This window comes from Mauremys mutica, chromosome 23 (assembly GCF_020497125.1).
Source record: "Mauremys mutica isolate MM-2020 ecotype Southern chromosome 23, ASM2049712v1, whole genome shotgun sequence".
NCBI classification, from domain to species: Eukaryota; Metazoa; Chordata; order Testudines; family Geoemydidae; genus Mauremys; species Mauremys mutica.
The window spans coordinates 10754408-10774707 of NC_059094.1; the positions used below are offsets into that span (position 1 = coordinate 10754408).

The window sequence follows — 20300 nt, forward strand, 5'->3', positions numbered from 1 at the left end:
GTGTGGATGTGACTGGTTAAGTGACAATGATTCTTAAAAGATAGAAGCAAAAATACAAGAAAGCCGAAATAAAGAAAATGCTGTTCAGTTCTCCACACACACCACACCCACGACTAGCACCACTAAACCATTGTGCTTCAAGTGCACAGCCAGGATTCAGCAGACAAATCAGTCCCAGGTCAGAGCTAAGGATGCCTTTTAGGGATTCAGCCCAAAAAAGGCAAACAGAAAATATCACACAGCTCAAGAGGATTTTGTTTAAAACACGTTTAACGTTTGTCGGAGTTTTGTACAAATCAAAGCATCCCTTTAAAATCTCCATTATTACAAACATACAAAGAAACAACATTACTACAAAACATCAGCTACTCAGTTGCATGATCAATGTGTCACAATTAAAAAAAAACCAACATTGTATATACAAGGCCCTTCTTCGTCTATTATTATTTCTGTGTCCTGAGGGAAGCTAAGAAGCAAAGCCCTCATTTAAAAAAAAAATCCTATTGATACATTTCAGACTTTTTCTAAAAATATGTGAAGTATAAAATTAGATGGGTTTTTTTTTCCCAGCTGTCACACTCTGGCAGAGTGCAATGATTTCTTAGCATCCTAAAGTCTTTTTAAAAACCAAAACCAAAACCGCATGACAGTATCTGATGCTTCAATGTGCTCTTCCACGCTCAAAGCTAACAATGTCTGAAAAGTGCCATTGAATAAATTCATCTTAATAAAAAAAAAAACCCTGCAACTCTCTACTTAAAAAGATTAATAAAAACCCAGCTAGAGCAGCTAGCCCTGTCTCAAAGGGTCAGTGTCTCATCTCTTTCCATTTGGTGCCTGTCTACATTAAGGTAGTTTCTTTCCCCTACTCCCCTGAGGTAGGGTCTCCAACTCCTGAGCACTCTCTCCACCTTGTGTGAATAGGGCTGGCCACCGGGATTCCATGGAGTAACCTGGCCTGGAACCTGCTGACTTGAGAGCCCATCTGCACGGCAGAGTGCTTTTTATCCCCCTCTAAGAGATGCCCTGAGGGCAGGGCTCCGACAGCTGCAGAGCTCAGCTCTCCTCTAATGAGGGTGGGTTAGGAGTACACATTCCAGCTGACCTTTCTGGAGCTGTTTACGGCCTCTTTGCTTCTGAAGTCAGACTGTTTCTGCAAAGCAGAGAACCTTCTCAGCTCTTTTATCCTGCTGGCTTTTGTTGGGAATGGAGGTTGGGGGCGTCTCTGCACTTCCTACTTTGTGTCATTACTGACCTGACTGAACTCCCTTCTTGTAACCAGCCTCATCCTACACCTGACGTCAGTGAAGTGGGGTGGAGAGGAGAAGACGTAAAAGGATCAACTTGATCCGGGACTGGGGAGGGGAGAGCGTGTCTAAGACAGCCTCAAGCTCTCCTTCTGCCTTTTCTGCAGTGCCAGAGAAGTTAGATTAGCCCGAGCCACTAACCTGAGCCCCACAGGGCCACCATATGGTTATGCGCAATTATTCTGTAAGACTCTCAAACCAAAGGTGATCAAAACAGGCAGTTAGGTTTGCCAAGCCAATGTTTTAAAAACCCAAGATAAATCTCTACCCCGGATTTTGGAACAGTTTTTGAAAGATAGATAACTGCTCCAGACAGATCAGCGTGCTGCCCCCTGCTTTCTCTCCGGGGAAGGCGATTTCAGAGCTTCTCTTCAAAGGAGGCACAAAACACTTGAAAATAAAGCTCTCACCGTGCCCCCAAAAGTCTTGGCAAGCCTGAAAAACAGGCAACAACAGATTGTGCCTCAGCCCAGCAGATTTTAAACTGCAGAGACGGGTCTCCAGCGTAACAGGATCCCTGTTTTCTAATGTATGACGTGGCAGTGGTAATACCTGTTCCCAAACAGGTCTCTTCTGGAGACCATTAGTTCCAGGGCCTGGGGGACAGCAAGATGTGGGGGTACACCGCTCCCCATGGATCACTATACTATATAACAGTATTCAACAGATATTGAAACCAGACACACTCAAACATGCTGTCGAAAGGCAACAGACACCAGGCGTTCCATCGAGTCCATAGCGATAGGATAGTAACAAGACTGAGGTTTGGATTCCAGCCGAACAGACAGGCCTCCTGGGTTAATGCTGGGGAAGCTCCCAGTTTGTTTTAAGGGGAGGTTATTGCTCCTGACTTCTCAGGCTTTTTGCCCTTGGACAGGGCAGCTGCTTGCTTCAGGAGTTCTCTGTTCTTGGCCTGGAAACACAGTGAAAATGGGTATTTTAATGGCATGGATCATTGTTACCCAAGAACTACCCGGACAGGCACAGCTGGCTTCCTGGATGCAGAAGTTGCTGTCCTGGATCACACCAGCAAGGCCAGTATTCCATTTCCACCAGCTGGCAACACCTGACGCCGCAGAGGCAGTCAAATGCCAATGTACCCGACCAATCTAAATGGGAAGAGGGGGGAATTCCTTCCCAAGTGCTGCAGGCAGTCAGCTTCCATCATGAAGCACAACAGATTACGTGATTTTTCATTAGACAAGATAGGGAGGGACCTTTCAATTCCACGGGGAGTTGCCTGGGAAGCTTCCCTTTCTTTCCCCCATCCCTTTCATTTTTTATTTGTGAGAAGTGCTGAAATAACAGCTCTGGATACCAAAGTCCACAGAACAAGGTGCAGGATGGGTAGTGGCAGTGCAAGCTCCCCCCACACTGAACCCCCAGTCCTCTTCAACTCTGACCAATTCTAGGAGTGAGTGGCTTGATCGGTATTCCTGGCCAGTTTCATTCTCGGCCTCTTTAGCGGGGCTGCCAATGTTACCAGGAAGCATTACTGCATTGGTGATTTCTGTGACATGAATCCAGGTCTCAGTGAACAAGAGACAAGACAGAGGATTCCTCATCAATCACCAAACAGCCAGCGGGTAACAACTTTCAGTCACTGCTAACTTAGACTGGATTCAAACCAGGCAAATAGAAGTGAAAGGCTCCGTTGTATTACTAGGAAGCCTCTGAACCACCTCTCTCCAAACTCTCTGGCCTTCTGCTTATCTTGTTGATACAGCACAAGCTAATGATAGGTTTCTGCATGCAAAGCCAGACATGGCGGTTCTGGTTCAGTTTGCAAACTGCATTGAGTGGGCATGCAGGGTGCTAGAATGACCCTTGCCTACAGCTGAGAACTTGTGTGAGCCAAGTCTCCAGCTGCCTTGGGCAGATGGATCACAAACAAGAGAATGGATGCAGGGATAGAGTGGAAAGGAATTTCCTCTGCCTCCTTCAGCTTTTAAGAACAGAGGCACCCACACAAATCTGAGCTCCCCCACAAAAAACAGGACATTACAAAAAAAATCTTAAAAGAGTGAATCTTATGAAAGCTTCCAGGTGCCTGCTATACACTGCCACCATCTGAACGTTTATTTTGGAATCATTGGAAAAAAATAGTTTCCAAAACCTCTGCCAATGTTAGCTGAAGTTTTACACTCAGACACTGGAAAGACCAAGTTCTGGGCTGTTTCATTTAGAGCTAAGTATAAAACACGCACACGCCTCTCCACCCAGGAATGACAGGTGTACGAGGGCAAGCCAGGTCAGTTATTTGATTCTTCTTTTATTTTAAAATAGAGCAAGTCTGGTGCTATTGAAAGGTGTTGTATTGACAACTTTGGAGACTGAAGTCCTCTCTTCAGCCACAGAACACGTACAGTATCGCTGCGGCAGTGCCAGTTTCCCCACACGGTGCCCAACAGATGTGCTTCTGCCCTGACCTGGAGGGACCGTCTCAAGAGATAAAAGGAAGTTCAGTGCCCTTGGCTTCTCTGCTGAGACTGCTAACAAAGGCAAACAGTTTGTGGCAACATTTGTTTACAAGGAACTGGAATGAGAATATCAACTCACTCTACACAGGCCACCTAACAGCCTGCAAAGGGGAACAATTTTGGGTCACTTGGGAAAATTCAAGCAGACAACGTAAGAGATCATGGGCTCTGACTCCCATTACCAGCCGCACAAGCCATCCAGTCTCCTAATTTTTCAGTTCTAAAAGGTGTCTCAACCCCATCCATAACATGACTGCTCAAAGCCTGGGATAGTCTTAGACAACTTATGAAGTTGCATAGTGGACAGGAACTCACAAGCACTGATAGATTTCTGACAGCAACTGTAATCTACAAAAACCTGTCCTACCCTAATAATTAACTTGGGCGTGTAGTGATGGGGAAAGAACATTTTCTGCTGTGTCTTATCTGCACCTTTGTTTTTTTTCTTCATTGCTAGAGCTTTAGCTGATTGTAAACTCCAGACAGAGCAATTAAGGAGATGAACTTTGCACCCCATATATGATTTCTTTCTTTTAACCAATTCCCTGTTGACCTACTGCAGACGAGAATCTACCCCGCTGATATACACCGTTTTCATGGCCTGACAAAAAAAATGGACATTTCCTATAAGCTCACGGACTTCTTTACAATGATATCTATTTAGTCCAACAAAAAGCACTACCCTTTGTTTGTTAGGCTTTGTTCTCCTTGGCTACTGAGCTAATAAATCAAATCAGGAGCTCGGTGGTGCAGCGGGTGGACAAATAGGCCTTACAGTCTTGACATCTGGGTTCAAGCTTGAGTTTGGTAGTAAGTAAAATGTGTTTCATGGTTCCCATCCAGTTTGCAGAGGATACAACCATACAATACAAAAAAGCTGAGCCCAGGAAGAGACTAGCAAGGGGGACTATAAGGATTCAGGTGCATGGCAGAGCACAGTGGGGACCAAGTCCTGTTCTAACAGGCAGTATTTCACGTCGGGATTGAAAGGCATTAGCAGAGCTGTGTGGGTGGAAGCCTGAGCAGTGTCTGATCTAGGTAGTGTTCTCAGTCACTCCTGCAAAGATCATAACTCAACAAATTAGTATAGAAATGCCATCACCTGTAACTGCTCCATGACTTCCTTGTGTGTCTTCTCCATTTGGTTCATTTTTGCCCTCATCTGGGATTCCTGGTACTGCAGGTCGGCCTTTAGCTCTGTGATCTAAGGAGAAACAAGCAAGCAGCTTTTTGATGAGTGAGGAGAAAAGGGACTGTCCAGATTCCTTCACCCTGAACAGATGCCCTGCCCTGGAAAATGTCTCTGTAGAAGCCACCTCGGAGAAGGGAACATGTTCAGAGAGGCACCATGTGGGTTAACACTGAGCTCCTGTAGGCCAAGGAGGGTTCAGAACATTTACTGCCCAACTGCAGGCCAGAGGATTTGCACCAAGAGCTGAGGCTGATACCAAAGGTGGGACCCAGGCAGGACCCCAGCATGGGTGCATCTTTAGTAACCTCAGTGCAATCTGTGACTCTGGGCAATTAATTTTCAGAGGGGCTGACTTCTGATAGCTCTTATTCATTTTTGCCCTGCTGGGCATCAGTAGGCCACTAACCATTCTGTGCCTCAGTTTCTCTCTCTGTCAAATGGAGATAACGATACTTACCCACTTGAGAACGGGATTTCTGGGAGTGGATTAATTAACATTTGTAGCGTGCTAAGTCAGGTATGACTATTATTAGCAATACTTTGAGTCAGAAAGATAATTCTCACACCATGCTGTGAAAGCAGCCAGAGCTGAGGTGCATCAGCAGAGCTGCCTGGGACTCAGGACTGCCAAAGTAGGGGTACCACAAGTGGGGAGTGAGGCTTGTCTGAGCGTTGCCTGCTCTCCCTATGCAAAGAGAGGAGCTATGGGCTTTCTTGGACTGAACCTCACATGCAACCTACCTGCCTACTACCATTTCTTGGACTGCAGCAGTGGTCAGGCACTGGCTGCACGTAAGGCTGGGCATACTGGGAGTACAAGGCAAAGGAAAAAGGGGTAATGTTCACTGTGTGGCAGTGGATGGTCACAATTTGATCCTCTCTGCAATCCTGGCCCACCCATCTCCAAACAGCCAGAAAGCCACCTTCTTTCCTGACACAGTGCCTGGCTCTTTAACCCTGGAAATTAACCAGCTTGCAGACAACACCCACTTGAGAGTTCGCTGGTTTCCACGAGGCTAACAAGACAGACACTGTACAAATGTGCAAGGTAAAGACCTTAATTAAGTTGTTCATAATTCCCTGTGCAGTTTTTGTGTGGAAGCGGTCCAGGGCTGTACCTTCTTCTCTTTCTCCAAGATCATCTGATCCTTCTGGTGCAGCATCTTTTTCAGAGTGGCCACTTCTTCCTTCAGCTGGGCGATAATAACGAAATGGTCCGTGCCAGGGGAGTCCAGGGCAAGGTCTGGAGAAAAGCTGCAAGAGAGAGAAGGGAAAGAATCTCATCACACACCCTTCTACTCACCAGTACATGGAAGCCCTTTCACAGATGACATTGTGACATCTGAATAACCTCATCCATTCAAAGGCTACATTAGGTACCTACGACCTTGTAACCAGACACCATGGGAATTCAGAGATAGTCACATGGCATGATGGCTGATGTCCTGATATGCAATACAATTTGTATCTTGATGAGTTTAATATTAAGTGTTCAGTAAGAAAGGACGGGGGACTGTTAGGGATGTTTTCAACCACTAGCCACTGTCTGAGACTACCTTTACTTGCATGGAGACGATCCATTTTCAAACCAAGAGGTGTGGAAAAGCAATGAATGAGTTAATGAAACTTTATGCAATCACCTAGGAACCCTCTTTAGGTCACAGGGAATCCATGGCAGTGGGGGGAAAACCTTTCACTAAATGCAAATCAGGACCCTGGTAAACAATGGAACAAGAAAAAGAAACAAATTAACCCTCTAACTTAAACAAACAATAGAAAGAACTCACAGAGGTTACAGCCAAAGTTATCTCAGGGGAAAACAGGAAGAGATGCACTGGGCTTTTTGTATTTTGATTCCAGCCATGGCACAATGATTTGGGAAAAAGCTTCATTACCACATCAAAGGACTATTCAGGAAGAGAGGAGGAGTGAAGGGGAGATATACACATCCTTCTGGGATACCACTCACACATTGTCAGACACTATGAATCTAGCTGGCTGGCTGACAGCTTGTTTGGGTGACAGGCACATGCTCTCCATCTCTGGTAAAGCAGGAAGTCTCCCTATGAACTACCAATGTTCTGTGCAGCTAAGTTCATTATGGTGTGTATTGGAATAATGCCTAGGAGCCCCCCAGTTGTGCTAGGCGCAGTACGAACACAGAACAAAGAGATGGTCCCTGCCACAAGTATCTACCTAGCCACCACCTTCTGTTCTGTTTAGTCTGTCTTTACAATATGTCTAATAGCTACCCTTTGGTGCTACGGAATAGCGTTTCCTAATATTATATGCTATTGCTGCTGTACAGATTATTTGAAAATTAATAATAAATAATGCAAGTATCTCACCTGGACCATATATTTGGACTGTGCATTCAGCCCAAGTATTGGTAGAGTCTAAGGCAAATGCAGTGTGGCCTAGTCCACTGAAGGCCAAGGATCACCAAACTATAAATGTAACTGTTACGGACTCAGTCTGTGGCCTGAGATAAGTTACGTCACTTGTGCCTCGGTTTCCCCATCTGTAAAATGGGAATAAGAATATCTGCTGCTTGCCTCCCAAGGGAGTTTCTGCAATACTATGAAAAGACAGAATCTAATTGCACACAGTTTGAATGATGGGACAGGGTCTCTGGGATGTGATGGAGAAAGGCTTTTCCTCCCTTATGTGGTGTGGTGGTGAAGGGTCCCTATTGGGAATCCAAGGGGAGAAATTCAATGAATGGAGTTGTGCGGGTCATAAAAGTAACAGGACAGCCTTGCTGGGATGAGAAAGAAATCCTGGCCAGGAAGGAAAGGGAAGCTTAATACTGCAGGTCTGTGAGGGTTTATCTGCATTAGAGAGTCTTATTGTCATAGAACACGTTAACTAACATGATGTTGAATGCTTGGTCTAGACAAGATGTATTTAACTGCATGTCAGCTGGCTGGGGCTAACCCTATGGTGGAACCCATAATGTTACACATAGCCAATCTTTGTCTATACTGAGCATTTAATATCATGTTAGTTAATACGTGTTCCAGCACAATGTAATTTCTGAGTGTAGACATGGCTCTTGTACATGCAGTAGAGGAGACTCCCTGTTCTTAAAAGTGCTCGCCTATCGACCGTCGTAGGCAGCCATCCCAAACGAGAGCCTGCACCCCATAACATTGTAACGGGCTACTTCTCTGCAATGCGCCATGCAGGTACCAGATTGGAGTGAGGGAAGCAAAGCAGCCTCCAGCACCTTTGCCACATGCACAATGCAGTAATGTCACTCTGAGCATCTCCACTCTCTGAACAAGAGCTTCAGGGCTCCACACACCACATAGACGTGCTGGGAGAGAGAGGGACCAGAGGAGAGCAAAGACCAATTTACTCTCTGTGGAGGGAGAGCCAAGTTTCTTCCCTGAATTGCCTGTTTACAAGTAAGTCCTTGCCTATCCTACTCCATTCCTTGGCCATGAGGGGCTCACGGAATCATAGAAAAGCAGGACTAGAAGGGACCTTGAGAGGTCATCAAGTGCAGCCCCCTGTTCTGAGGCAGGAGCAAGGAAACAAACCATCCCAAAAGACCCAACCTGGTCTTTAAAATGTCCAATGACAGAGATTCCACAACCTCCTTCAGAAGTCTATTCCAGTGCTTAACTATCCTTATCATTACAAAGTTTTTCCTAATATCTCACCTTAATCTCCCTTGCTGTGGATTAAGCCCATTACTTTTTGTCCTACCTTCAGTGGACCTGGAGAACTATTTTTATAACAGCCCTTAACATATTTGAAGACTATCAGGTCCCCCTTTAGTCTTCTTTTCTCAAGACTAAACATGCCCAATTTTTTTAACCTTTTCTCATAGGTCAGGTTTTGAAACCTCTTATCATTTTTGTTTCTCTCCTCTGGACTCTCTCCAGTTTGTCCACATCTTTCCTAAAGTGTGGCACCTAGAAACAGACACAGTGCTCCAGCTGAGGTCTCACCAGCGTTGAGTTGAGTGGGACAATTACCTCCCATGTCTTACATACAACACTCCTGTTAAGACACCCCAGAATGATATTAGCATTTTTTACAGCCGCATCACATTGTTGACTCATTCATTTTGTGATCCACTATAATTTCTGAATCCTTTTCAGCAGTACTACCACCGACCCGGTTATTCCCCATTTTGTAATTGTGCATCTCATTTTTTCTTCCTCAGAGTAGTGCTTTGCGCTGGTCTTTATGGAATTTCATCTTGTTGATTTCAGACCAATTCTCCAACTTGTCAAAGTAATTTTGAATTCTAATCCAGTCCTCCAAAGTGCTTACAACCTCTCCCAGTTTAGTGCCATCTGTACATTTTATAAGTATAATCTCCACTCCATTATCCAAGTCATTAATGAAAATATTGACTAGTACCAGACCTAGGACAGACCCTTGCAGGACCCCACTAAATATATCCTCCCAGTTTGATAGCGAACCACTGCCAACTACTCTTTGAACACAGCCTTTCAACCAACTGTGTAACCACCTTATAGTAACTACATCTAGACTACATTTCCCTAGTTTGTGTGTGATAACGTCATGTGGGACTATGTCAAAAGCCTCACTAAAATCAAGATATATCACATCTACTGCTTCCCTCCATCCACTAGGCCAGTAACTCTGGCAAAGAAGGAAATATGGTTGATATGGCATGATTTTCTCTTGACAAATCCACACTGGCTGCTCCTTATCGACCTATTATCCTCTAGGTGCTTGCAAACTGATTGTTTAATAATTTGTTGCAGTATCTTTTTAGATATTGAAGTTAGGCTGACTGGTCTATAATTCCCTGGTCTTTGTTCCCCTTTTTAAAGATAGGTTCTATGTTTGCCCTTCTCCAGTCATTTGGGACCTCATCTGTCCTCCAGGAGTTCTTAAAGATAACCACTAATGGTTCCAAGTTTGCTTCATGAATCCTGCTGTATCCCAAGGTAATAAACATTGCCAGGAGATTCAGACTTCCCATGGCCACCCACGCAGGAAATTCTGCACTCCCTGGTTTGCTACTGGGCAAGAGTACTTATTAAGGCAGAAGAGGAGACTGGAAGAAAGACCCATCTGCTCCCCTCAGCAGAGAACAAAACGGAGAGATCTTGAGACTGTTTTAAAGAGAGGTTCTCATCCTATTGCATCATTAACAAATATTGGCAAGTCACAAGTAAAGACGGAGGCCCCAACCTGAAAAAGAGCCTCAACTCAGCCTTGAGTTTGGTGCCTAGAAGCAGACAGTGGGGGGTAATTATGCAGGTGCAAACTGGGAGTATATTTCAGAGTGGCCGGGTACCTGCCTACCTGATCTGTGTGCACAATCAGGTACTCAGAGGTCCAACTGGTGTAACATGCCTCTGCAATTACTTCAAGGTGAAAAAAAAATCAGAGGGCACTTTTTTAAAGTCACGTCAATAAGAGAAGGGTTTCTTTTCCCTGTCTTGAGTGAATCTCAAACCCTAACTTCAAGTTAGGAGTAGAAGCTACAAAGTTAGCTACAAAATTAGAAATAAAACTGAAAAACAAACACTTTTTTGTAAAAAAAGTGCCTCTTAAGAAGTTCAACCAAAATATATCCGACATATACAAACTGTGGTACAATGATCCCTGCACACTTTAGGGAAGGCCCAATTCTGGGGTTGACACTCCTTTCCTATAACCAATGCCTTTCTCAGGGATGATGTTTCAGTAGTTTGGAGACATTGCTACTAAAGTCAGGCTGGTTTAAAGGGACGTAGTCAAGGTCAACATTCAAATCACAACTAAAAATAACTTAGAAATTTCCTCCCAACTATGAAAAATCTGCCTAAACAAATATTTTCTAAATGGAAATAGTAGCTCGGTCTAAGGTTGAACTAACTACATCAAAGCAGAAGCAGTTCATCCCAAATCATCCTCTCCATGCCTGCAAACTGAGTACTTTAAGTATAAGCACAGAAATTTTGTGCATATGGGAATATCATTTAATAGCATTTGCTGCTCAGTATTCCCTCAGGACAATATGGATGAACATATTTGTGTCTTAGAGCTCATCTACAAGAATCAGATAGATGTTTTATGATCTTTCTGTGCTAAAGAGATGGCCCAGGGGTGGCCAGCATACTAGCTTTTCACATCTTGGAACAGGACTCTGTCAGTGGTCACAAGTGAAAGGAGTGTTGGTGTTTTAATCCAATCCACTGTGAACATTTGTCTATAGTGTAAGACCACATTGAGACAGATATGGCAATTTCATGCAATATCCTTGAAAAACCTTATTGAATTAAGTTTAAGTAACTTGGGAGTCCATTGTATTAAATGCAAAGATGATGTATTATTGTGGGCTGGGACTGCATATAACCTCTCCTGGGGAAAGAGATGATGTGAACCCTGGGAATGTTATGAACTTCAAAAGAGACTGTACTGTCTTGACAAGGACTTTTGACAAAGTGTCAAGTGGTTTGCCAGGGGAATCCCTAGCGGGAGATGAATGCAAATTCGCCACTACCACAGCGCAAAACCCCAGCCTTTTAAAACTAGGCCCCAGCAGAGGACTACTGTCTGCTGGTCACCTTTTCCCAGAGTCTCAAGATCAAAGGCCCAAGGAAAGGATAGACTAAACTATTCACGAGTGTGCTAGTTCTGAGCTAAGGCTGTCATCAACTTGTAACCATGGGGAAAACTCCTACCAGAGACTCTGCTGGAGCTAGGGAGTGATCTATGGTAAGCTTATTAGCATGCATGTAGGCTTTATTATTGTTCTCAGTGTGTTTTCTCTGTAATGTTTTCACCTTTGAGCAAAATGCAGATACTGACCTGGTTAGGCAGTCTGGCTTGCTGGGGATATCAGAGAGAAGGCAGGGAACTGTGCAGCCTGGCAAAACCCAGTCAGGAAGGAGAAAGACATGGGTCTCTGCCCAAGAGAGGTGAGGGCTGTGGAGTTGGGAGCCTAGAGTGGATGCTCTTAAGGAACCATGGAGGGGGAATACAGGTGCAATTGACCTGAACCATGACACATTTGGTAGCCTCTATTCAGGAGAAGCTATGGGCTGGGTGCAGCAGGCCAGGACTGAGGTGCTCTGGCACACCTGTTTGAGGTGGCTCAGGATGGGACTAGCAACAGGGGCTCAAGTCAACGTGGGGAACACACCATCAGAGCTCTTTGGGACCCATGAGTGGAAGAGCAGTGAACTGAGTGAGGTCCCCTGTCAGAGTTGTGGGACTCGGGAAGGTTGGATTTGCTGCAGGACAGTGTTGAGTTGCACTGACAGAGCTGGGTGGTGACGATACCTAACTTCAGCCTGTGCTACGCGCAGCTCTTGCCAGTGCGGTGAGCCTCTCCGCACAGTAGAATTCACCCCCCCCAAATTAACCATCAATACTCCAGAATGACACTTTTTACATCTACAAGGAATTACAGCCCCAGGATTAAACTACAGTAGCCACTAAGTGTTACTGTTGCCCTACAGAAACAGAGTCCTATTTAAAATGGCTGCAACTTATGTCTTGGACAACACAGAGCCCACTGCTGGAGCTTAGGAGCAGTAGTTATAATTATGTATAACTTATTAATGGGATTTCCCTAAAACTAGAGTAAGTGTGTGGTGAGGATCACAGACTACCAGGGCTTTAAAGTGGGAACAAGATACGGTACAAGAGTAAACTGAAATGAAGTAATTTGAATTATTTATCGTTTGCTACATTTTTTTTTTAAACGGATTAGGACATGGAGCCTTTTTGCTCCAGGTAACTTGTGAGCAAGCCTTGTTACCAGCTAATGGCTGCTAGATAGTTTATGTGAAATGAATTAAAGGAGCTCACTCCAGTTCCTAGCGAGCAGGTATTTTAAAAGTTCTACCATCACAGGTGGCACTGTCCTACAACACGATTGGCAGAGGTCTGAATAGAGCACCCTAGAGGTCAAGGTTGAGGTGTACTGGTAGAGGGCAGCTTGCAGCGCTACTGCTTGTGCTGTACCTGCTCTGGCCAGGGGGAGGTGGTGTTCAATCTCCAGTCAATCAGCATTAAGCTCAGTTTAAAGAACTGTGCAACCGCTACACCCTAAAGAATTCTTTAAACTCAGGTTTCATGCTCTGGCATTTCTTACATCAATAGCCACAGACAATGGGCTAACAGGTGTCCTTAGGACAGAGGTGATTTGGAGTTAAATGATGAACAACTGAGATGGACGGTGAGCGCTTTTTCAGTGACTTCAACAGACTTAAGACTCTCCAGCACTAATGAGCCTATGCTGTGCTCTATGTTCCCAATTCAATGCAGTTTGGAAGAAGAGCCATCGATAGGGCCAGTTTCCATATGTGAGACAATTCCCAGGGCAGGAGGGCAACCGGGGGTGGGAGAAAACGATAGGTGATCTCACTTCAGGACGTCAGTGCCTTGAGAAACAGGATAATGATGGGCACCGGGACTCTGTTGGGAAGCAGCCCACTGCACCAACACGGACGGGGCACTCTGGGTAGGGGGGCAAAGCATCTCGGGAGAGGAAGGAACGCTGAGAATCAGAGAGGAAAGGGAGGAATGAAAATATGCATGTACAAGAGTGTAAAAAAATATATCCATCTCACTCTCTCCTTATACAGCTAGTGAGGTCCGTTCTGCGGCTTCTGCTGCATGCAAGCTCTGATGTCAATGGGAGCTGCATGCACATAGCAGTGGCAGAATCGGATCCACTGTGTTCAGAGGAAGCTGTTTATCACTTTCCCTCCCCCAGGACAGGGGGGAGATAGAAATCTTATCTATAGTCTCTCATCTAATGATTGTCTCCCTGCATTCTACTCTTTATTCTGACTGCAGCCTAGCTTTTATTCTAATAGATAACGTTCTAGCCCAGGAAAGCCCAAATTGCAGACCAGAGCCCCATCATGCAGCCTGGGGCCACCCTTCCCCTGTCACTGCAGGGTGAGGATAAAGCTGATCTAGGCTGCAGGTTGTAATTGCTGGTGAACTCAACCAATAAGCAGTTTCTAGTAGGTACAAACACAGGGAATCTTTTGATTGTCAAGCGTACATTTAGGTGCCAGGTAGGCTTGGCCTGTGGGGTCCCAGAAAGCTGCTAATGCAGCCCTTGCAGTCCCAATGTTTGAGAGCCCCATTCTATCATATAAGCATCCTGCTAGTTGCACTGAATTCTCTTTTACGCAAACTTAAATGAGACCACCCACTGGCATCTTCCCCAACCAACTGGCTCACCTGTCACCGTTGGCTGATATGGCCTCAAACTTGGGTTTCTTCTTTGGAATTTCGTTCTGAATAGAGGAGGTGGATAAGGTTTTCTGGCTATGAAGGAAAAACAATGAAGATACATGTCAGAACCTAAAAGGCCTGTGAATCAGAGACTGTCTGGAAACAAGAAAGAGGCACAGATAAATATAGACTCATAGACTTTAAGGTCAGAAGGGACCATTATGATCATCTGGTCTGACCTTCTGCACAACGCAGGCCACAGAATGTCACCCACCCACTCCTGTAACAAACCCCTAACCTATGTCTGAGTTATTGAAGTCCTCAAATTGTGGTTTGAAGACCTCAAGCTGCAGAGAATCCTCCAGCAAGTGACCCGTGCCCCACACTGCAGAGGAAGGTGAAAAACCTCCAGGGCCTCTGCCACTATCATCTCCCACTAAAGCACACCCACAACAAGCTCAGGGCTTGGCTACACTTACAAATTTGCAGCGCTGCAGCAGAGTGTGAAAACACACCCTCTCCAGCGCTGCAAATTGCGGCGCTGCATAGCGCCAGTGTGGTCAAAGCCCCAGCGCTGGGAGCGCGGCTCCCAGCGCTGTACGTTATTCCCCACAGGGAGGTGGAGTACGGACAGCGCTGGGAGAGCTCTCTCCCAGCGCTGGCGCTTTGACTACACTTAGCGCTTCAAAGCGCTGCCGTGGCAGCGCTACCGCGGCAGCGCTTTGAAGTGCTAAGTGTAGCCACAGCCTCAGAGAGAGAAGAGAGCGCCAAGCACAGCAATGGCCAGATAAAAGATCATTCCTTAAAGAGAAACTAGAGTTTATTTTATACAATGTGCCAATCAAACCTCTAGGCACATGACCATTCTATGTTCAAAACCGTATATTTTAAAATAAATCTAAGTTGACCCAATATCAACAAGAACTGTAATAGACTCTGCAGTACACAGAAAAGGATATCTTCCCCAATCAGCTCATCCCAAGTCCCCACTGAGAATGCACATCTGGGGGCTGCTGCTGAGGTAAACTAGGGAACATCACCAAGAGTCTCCTAGGAGATCTCAGCTGCAGTGTTTGATCTGAATCAGTCAATTCTGAATGCTGGGGAAACATGTCTAGTGGTCGAGTCAGGAGTCCTAGCTCTGCCAACTGACTTGCTGTGTCATCTGGGACAAGTCATTTCACGTTTTTGTACCCCGGTTTCAGTCACCTGGAAAAGCAAGGCTGCTGAATGAGTTAATGCACTTCTGTCATTAATTTGGCAAATGCAGTTTAGCTTTAATGATTTGAGAAAACAGCATAATGTCGGTAAACATTCTGTAAAACAGATCTCACTACAGAGCTGTCACACTATCAGGAGTTTAGGTCAGAACTACTGGGTTTGCATATTCATCAAGTCAGAATTATCTAGGCTTTACGAAAAAAGATGTACAATGATGTTAAAAGTCACCACAGTTACGCTGTAGTGAGGTTCAAGACACTTCTCCCACTTCTGTTGGAAGTAGGTCTGATGAGTTTGAAGCACTCAGCCCTCCAGCGGGAGGAAAGTGCTAAAACGGAGCAAATATGCAGCATTTACATGCAAGTTACCTGTTGTAGTGGCTGCCACTGCTGAGCCTGCTGAACTGCTCCTTCTCTTGCAGGCTCGTCCGTGAAGAGCTGCTTAGATGTTTGCGTTGCTCTTTGGTCTTCTGTAGGACCCGTTTGTAGGACAATGTACACAGCCAGCACAGCAGCTTCCCATCCACCTGAAAGGCAAGGTAGGAGTCAGAGGATTTTATCTTGCTTCCTCCCTACATCCCAAGCACAGAGTAGACAAGTAGCCTGATGGCAACTTCAGATCAACCATCCTCAGGATTTACAGACACAAGGTATGCAGTCTCAAACAACACACAAGCAGTGACTCGAGGGGTCCCTGATGTGGTTAGAAAGGGTGTTGACTGCATTCAGCACTGCCAGTGCAACCAGCAGAGTCACAGTGATAAAAACTTGGCACAGCTACCATCTGTTCTGAGCTGACACTTCCTGGCTTGTTTATATCGCATGTTCCCCATGATATTTTAGGGTAAGAAATCACATACTGTGCAATTTGGGTTTTTATAAACACAAAGCTCAACACCTGAACCTCCAAGGCACATGCTTTGGGAAACCCGAACACGAATACTCTATGCCAGTGGTTTTCAACCTTTTTTCATTTGTGGAACCCTAAAAAAATTTGAATAGAGGTGCGGATCCCTTTGGAAATCTTAAGACATAGTCTGCAAACTCCCAGGGGTCCACAGACCACAGGTTGAGAACCACTGTCCTATGGTAACAACAACTTTTTGTGGATCCCTTAAAGACTAGACATGGTCTGCCGACACCAACAGGTCCACAGACCACCAGTTGAAAACTATTGCTCTAAAGGGGCTTTGTCCAGATGGTGGGAACTATTTATATAGCATCCAAAACTGTAGGCCTGGAGCTTATGTTAAATCCACAAAGACTTATGCATATGCTTAACTTTGGGACAATTCACAGTATGTAAAGTTCCCTTTATCTCTACCATCCATTCTGGAGTGGGTCCCTTTTCACTTGTGTGAGCATCTACACTCAGTCCAGTTCAGAATAAGACCTGATCAAGGAACTACAGTGCAGAAAATATAAAGTAATCCAATGAACTTAGTATTTAACGTCTCTCATAACACATGTAAATTCTTGAGCTGGCCAGAAAATACTTTATAGCTGACATGTTCCTGTTGCTGAAATCCTGTGACTCTGTGCAGAAGATGAACTGGCTATTACTGTAGTTAGCTTTTTCACCTGTCCGTCCCCATTTTACATAGAAACTCACCTTCTTTCTATCATCCTTCCTGTCGAATGCACACTGTTGCTTGCACTGTTCGCAGGAGAGGGGTGGCCCATATTTCTTCTCTGAGTTCGTACAGCGCTGGCACTTGTTGCCAATAAATGCTGCTATTATGTTGCAGTACTGGCATGGTTTTGGCTTTAAAAAGAAAGACAGATGCTGTACAGGTTAGCAATGCTTTGTAAATACATGGCACACGTGCATTTTTCTATCACTCAAACGCTCTCATCTTCATAGTGACCCAAGAATTGTACATGTACCTAGATAAGCCAGTGATCAGGCATCCAAACTAACTGCAGTATATGCGATTGGCCAGGATACCTGAACTTATGCTGACTTCTGCATAAAGTGCCATGGGATCTTTAATGACAAGTGGTCAGGACCTAAGGTTCAAACCTCATCCTAAAGGGAAGAAATGTTTATTCCATTTTCCTGCTCAAATCTGAATTTAGGTGATCACATTTTGACTTCCCCAAATCCTCCATTTCGTTTCAACTGGATATGGGATAGGTCACTTGCTGTCCTAAACTCGTGTGAAGTATTGCCATTCACCATAAAAAAGTGTCTTAGGTTTCACCCAAAAGGACACTGCATTTCAGTAGTGGGTGAGGTAACCGCTATGCAGACAGGCTGTAACACACTTACGGACGAAAGACAATGGAAATAGCCTTATAATTACGAAGTGGACGGGAGAGTCCCCGGCACTTACCGTTCCATAGAGCTTCACGTTCTGAGCACATTTCTTGCATATTGTGTTGGTTTTGCTATTAAAACAAAAGATTAAGAAAAAGCAAGAATGAAATATAACTGTGCCAGCAAAATCTGGGTACAGATTAAGCCCTCTGTGCTTGAGAGCTAAGTTTCCCCTGACCAAACAACTCCCTTGACAGGATATTTGTATTCTTGTTCACTAAGTGGCTTTTATATAAAATGTATTTGCTATCCCTGCCTGGTGGTGATAATCTACCAGAGTGAGGTATTCTTGAAAGACAGCATTTTCATAAAGCAGCACCTTTAATTTAATTAAGGCCTCAGCCTTTAATTTCATAGCGTATTTGCTCACTTGGGACTCTGGTCACCAACAAAACGAGTTAGTTGGTCACTAACTAATCCGCTGTGGACATTTACCCAGCATTAAACCACATGATTTAATGCTAGTGATAATCTCAGTATCGGAGAGGGCAAGCACTGTAGTAGCAGGGTTGATGCAGATCAGGATTGAGATTCATTGACCCGTATATGCAGGATGGAAAACAGGGAACCACCTTGCACAGTGCCTGCATGAAATATGCTCAATGGCTGCTGGGATCGTTGGTCCCTCTTCTTCATATATTCACAAAAATGAAATTAAAACCAAGCAGAAAACCATATTTACTGCTGCAAATGCAGAAGGACAAGACAGGTATTTACGCTACAGCATAGAGAATAAGAATCATTTTTGCATGCCAAAACACAGAAGGGGAACAGCTTCCACGAGCACCCAGGCACATCACTGAAAGATAGAGCCGAGCCCCACCCAGGAAGAAATGCCACACACCATGCTGCAAAATCAAGAGCACAGAATGTGTCTGCCTGACAGAGATTGGGACTATGATTAGAGCCTCATCAAGAGGCACAATACTGGCCCGTACAAGCACTCGAATGACATATGACAGAGTGCTGGATCATTGAAGGCACAACACAAGTGGCATAACAAGGATTTCAAGGAATGGGCTGCTGTAACCAAATGGCATATGGGTTATGGATACAAAGAATCACCAGTGGAAGGACAGGAATTTAGTGTGGGGAACATTTTACAACAGAAAACAGGAGCGGAGAGAAAGGATGGCTCAGGCTTTAGGTAACAGGATATGCCCTTTAGGTTGCCAGTTCATAAACAGCATAGGCCCCTAATTACCCAAAGCTATTACCAACTGATGGTTACTCATTGGATTATGTGAAATTAGTTTGGTGGCTTTCAGTCTTGTTCCCACATTACAAACCCTGCCCCAGTTGGCACTAACATACCATGTTTACTTTCTCAGCAGAACTCTCAAGGCCACTAAACTGTCTCCTTAATCTTTCCGGGGGACACCTAAAGATCAGGGTTAAGTTACTTTAGTGGGCCAGTGTGTGTGAAGTTTGTACCGGTACTGCTTCTGCTGTACATGTTTCCAGAGCTGTCAATAAATGCCAAATTCACACACAGAAAAAGGGACCTTGTTGAGAGAATCAAGATGCTGAAGTGTGACTATTTTGGATATGTATTAAAGAAGCGGATGCCAACTATTTTTTTTACTGTCCAGTGTTTAAGCTTCGCAGAAATTTACCTTTCCTGTTGGAATTCGGTCCTACAGTAAGTGCATTTGACAATGGGATGCGCAATTCGACACTCCTGCAGCAAAAAGCAGAGTTAGTGCTTCTACCACACACGTTCCCCAAAGACTCACCAATCTCCCCCGCTCCCAGCAACACAACAACTTGGACAAAGCAGAGGTATTCTTCACGGCAATGGTCATGGACCAGTCATCCTGCAATCACTCCTCCCAGGCCCTCCCCGCACTCCTCCCAGGTGCCCCCCTCCCCCAAGGGGCCCCAACCCCCCACTCCTCCCAGGGCCCCCCATTCCCCCCGCACTCCTCCTTGAGGCCCCCCCATTCCCCAGGACCCCATCCCCCCACTCCTCCCAGGGGCCCCTCTCCCCCAAGGGGCCCCAACCCCCCACTCCTCCCAGGGCCCCCTATTCCCTCCGCACTTCTCCCTGGGGCCCCCCACTCTTCCCAGGGCCCCCTCTCCCCCAAGGGGCCCCAACCCCCCACTCCTCCCAGGGCCCACCATTCCCCCCACACTCCTCCCTGAGGCCCCCCCATTCCCCAGGGCCCCATCCCCCCACTCCTCCCAGGGGCCCCCCACTCCTCCCAGGGCCCCCTCTCCCCCAAGGGGCCCCAACCCCCCACTCCTCCCAGGGCCCCCGCACTCCTCCCCGGGGCCCCCATCCCTCCAGGCCCCGCCCCCCGCGCCCCGGACCTTGCAGAGCTGCTGCCCCTGGCTCAGCGCCTCGAAGGAGAAGCGTTGGTGGCACTTGGTACAAGCGTAAAGCGCCGCCATCCCGCCGCCCTCACTGACAGGCGCAGCCTAACCCGGGACGGGCGGTCGGGCAGCCGCGAGGCGGGGCTGCTACACCCGTCGCCGCCATTGGCTCTCGGTAACGTCGCTCATCGGGCGCGGCGCACGGTCTGACGCCGTCTCGCGGCGCCCATTGGTTCTCCGGAGTGCCACTCCTGTGCGAGGGGGCGGGGCACGTCGAGGTCCTTCGGGTTG

The 20300-nt window shown here is 46.0% G+C and overlaps 1 protein-coding gene across 2 annotated transcripts; it reads right to left on the reverse strand.

Moving 5' to 3' along the window:
* Positions 1 to 566: 566 nt before the first annotated feature.
* Positions 567 to 20215, reverse strand: FAM76A (family with sequence similarity 76 member A). 2 transcript variants are annotated; one of them, XM_044997932.1, is made up of 10 exons: positions 20007 to 20215; positions 19310 to 19374; positions 17710 to 17764; positions 16986 to 17138; positions 15743 to 15900; positions 14160 to 14246; positions 13330 to 13461; positions 6098 to 6233; positions 4890 to 4991; positions 567 to 2220 (listed from the first exon to the last, which is right to left on the reverse strand). In XM_044997932.1, exons 1-10 carry the CDS (start codon positions 20085 to 20087, stop codon positions 2134 to 2136), a joined length of 1056 nt encoding a protein of 351 aa, XP_044853867.1. In that variant the 5' UTR covers positions 20088 to 20215; the 3' UTR covers positions 567 to 2133. The 2 variants fall into 2 exon arrangements, with proteins under 2 accessions (XP_044853867.1, XP_044853868.1); XM_044997933.1 differs by lacking the exon at positions 13330 to 13461 and having other exon boundaries at positions 20007 to 20210.
* Between the last annotated feature and the right edge of the window lie 85 nt (positions 20216 to 20300).